This window comes from Micropterus dolomieu, linkage group LG01, assembly GCF_021292245.1.
Source record: "Micropterus dolomieu isolate WLL.071019.BEF.003 ecotype Adirondacks linkage group LG01, ASM2129224v1, whole genome shotgun sequence".
NCBI classification, from domain to species: Eukaryota; Metazoa; Chordata; class Actinopteri; order Centrarchiformes; family Centrarchidae; genus Micropterus; species Micropterus dolomieu.
In genome coordinates this window covers 5426806-5427623 of record NC_060150.1, presented here as the reverse complement: position 1 = coordinate 5427623, position 818 = coordinate 5426806, and the positions used below count along the sequence as shown (strand labels likewise).

Genomic DNA, 818 nt, shown 5'->3' with positions numbered 1-818 from the left:
CACATATATATATATATATATATATATATATATATATATATATATATATATAATATTTAGCATACAGACATAAGTGGTCTTCTCATCGAACTCTCTACCACAAAGCAAAATGTCACACTATTCCTTTAAAGCTATATTTATTTGACACAAAGAATGGAGACTACAGAAATACACACCTTGCAGCCCAGGCGAATGGCATCCTGTACTGTCCCAGTCTGCTGCAGGCTGTCTTAGCATTCTTCAGCACCTTTTGAGCCGTCTACATGTAGGTGAGAAAACAGGGGATTCATTTTATTAATGAATCATCTGAGATGACTGGAGCACACTGTACTTTACAGCCATGTCTTCGTCATCACTGCTAATGTCTGTACCTTGGCGGAGTCTGAGCTCTTCATGTAGGGTTCAGTGCAGTGGGTGATCCCCCCCTGCAGGACTTTCTCAATCCTGGCCACCAGGAAGATCTCCGGATGGGGGCATGTGACTGAGAACACCCCCTTTCTGGGGTACTGGAGAGCCCCCTCTGGGAGCCCACTGGCCTGCCTTTGGCCAGCCAGGGGAACATCACCACTGCCATTGATGTGCACGTCCTGCCCGCTACTAGAGCCTGATGTCATTTGTCGGACCAACGGGTGGTTGAGATCCACGTGGAAGTCGGCCGAGATCTTTCTACTGTTCTGGACGTCAAAGAGCGACAGCACCACGTAGAAAGGCTCCACCTTTAATGAAAGGAGGAGAGGAAGAAAAATATTTTTGTGACTATAGTTGGAAGATGAGAAACAAACAGAAAGAGTAAAGAAAATAGAAAGGGAAAGTTTAAG

General features: G+C 44.9%; 1 protein-coding gene across 3 annotated transcripts in view; it reads right to left on the bottom strand.

Moving 5' to 3' along the window:
- dock9b (dedicator of cytokinesis 9b) overlaps positions 1–818 on the bottom strand; it is a 70528-nt gene that overhangs the window by 25068 nt on the left and 44642 nt on the right. For all 3 annotated transcript variants that reach the window (XM_046053466.1, XM_046053475.1, XM_046053485.1), the window contains one exon: positions 177–259. In XM_046053466.1, the coding sequence (XP_045909422.1) occupies positions 177–259 (83 nt within the window). The remainder of the gene's footprint in view (positions 1–176; positions 260–818) is intronic.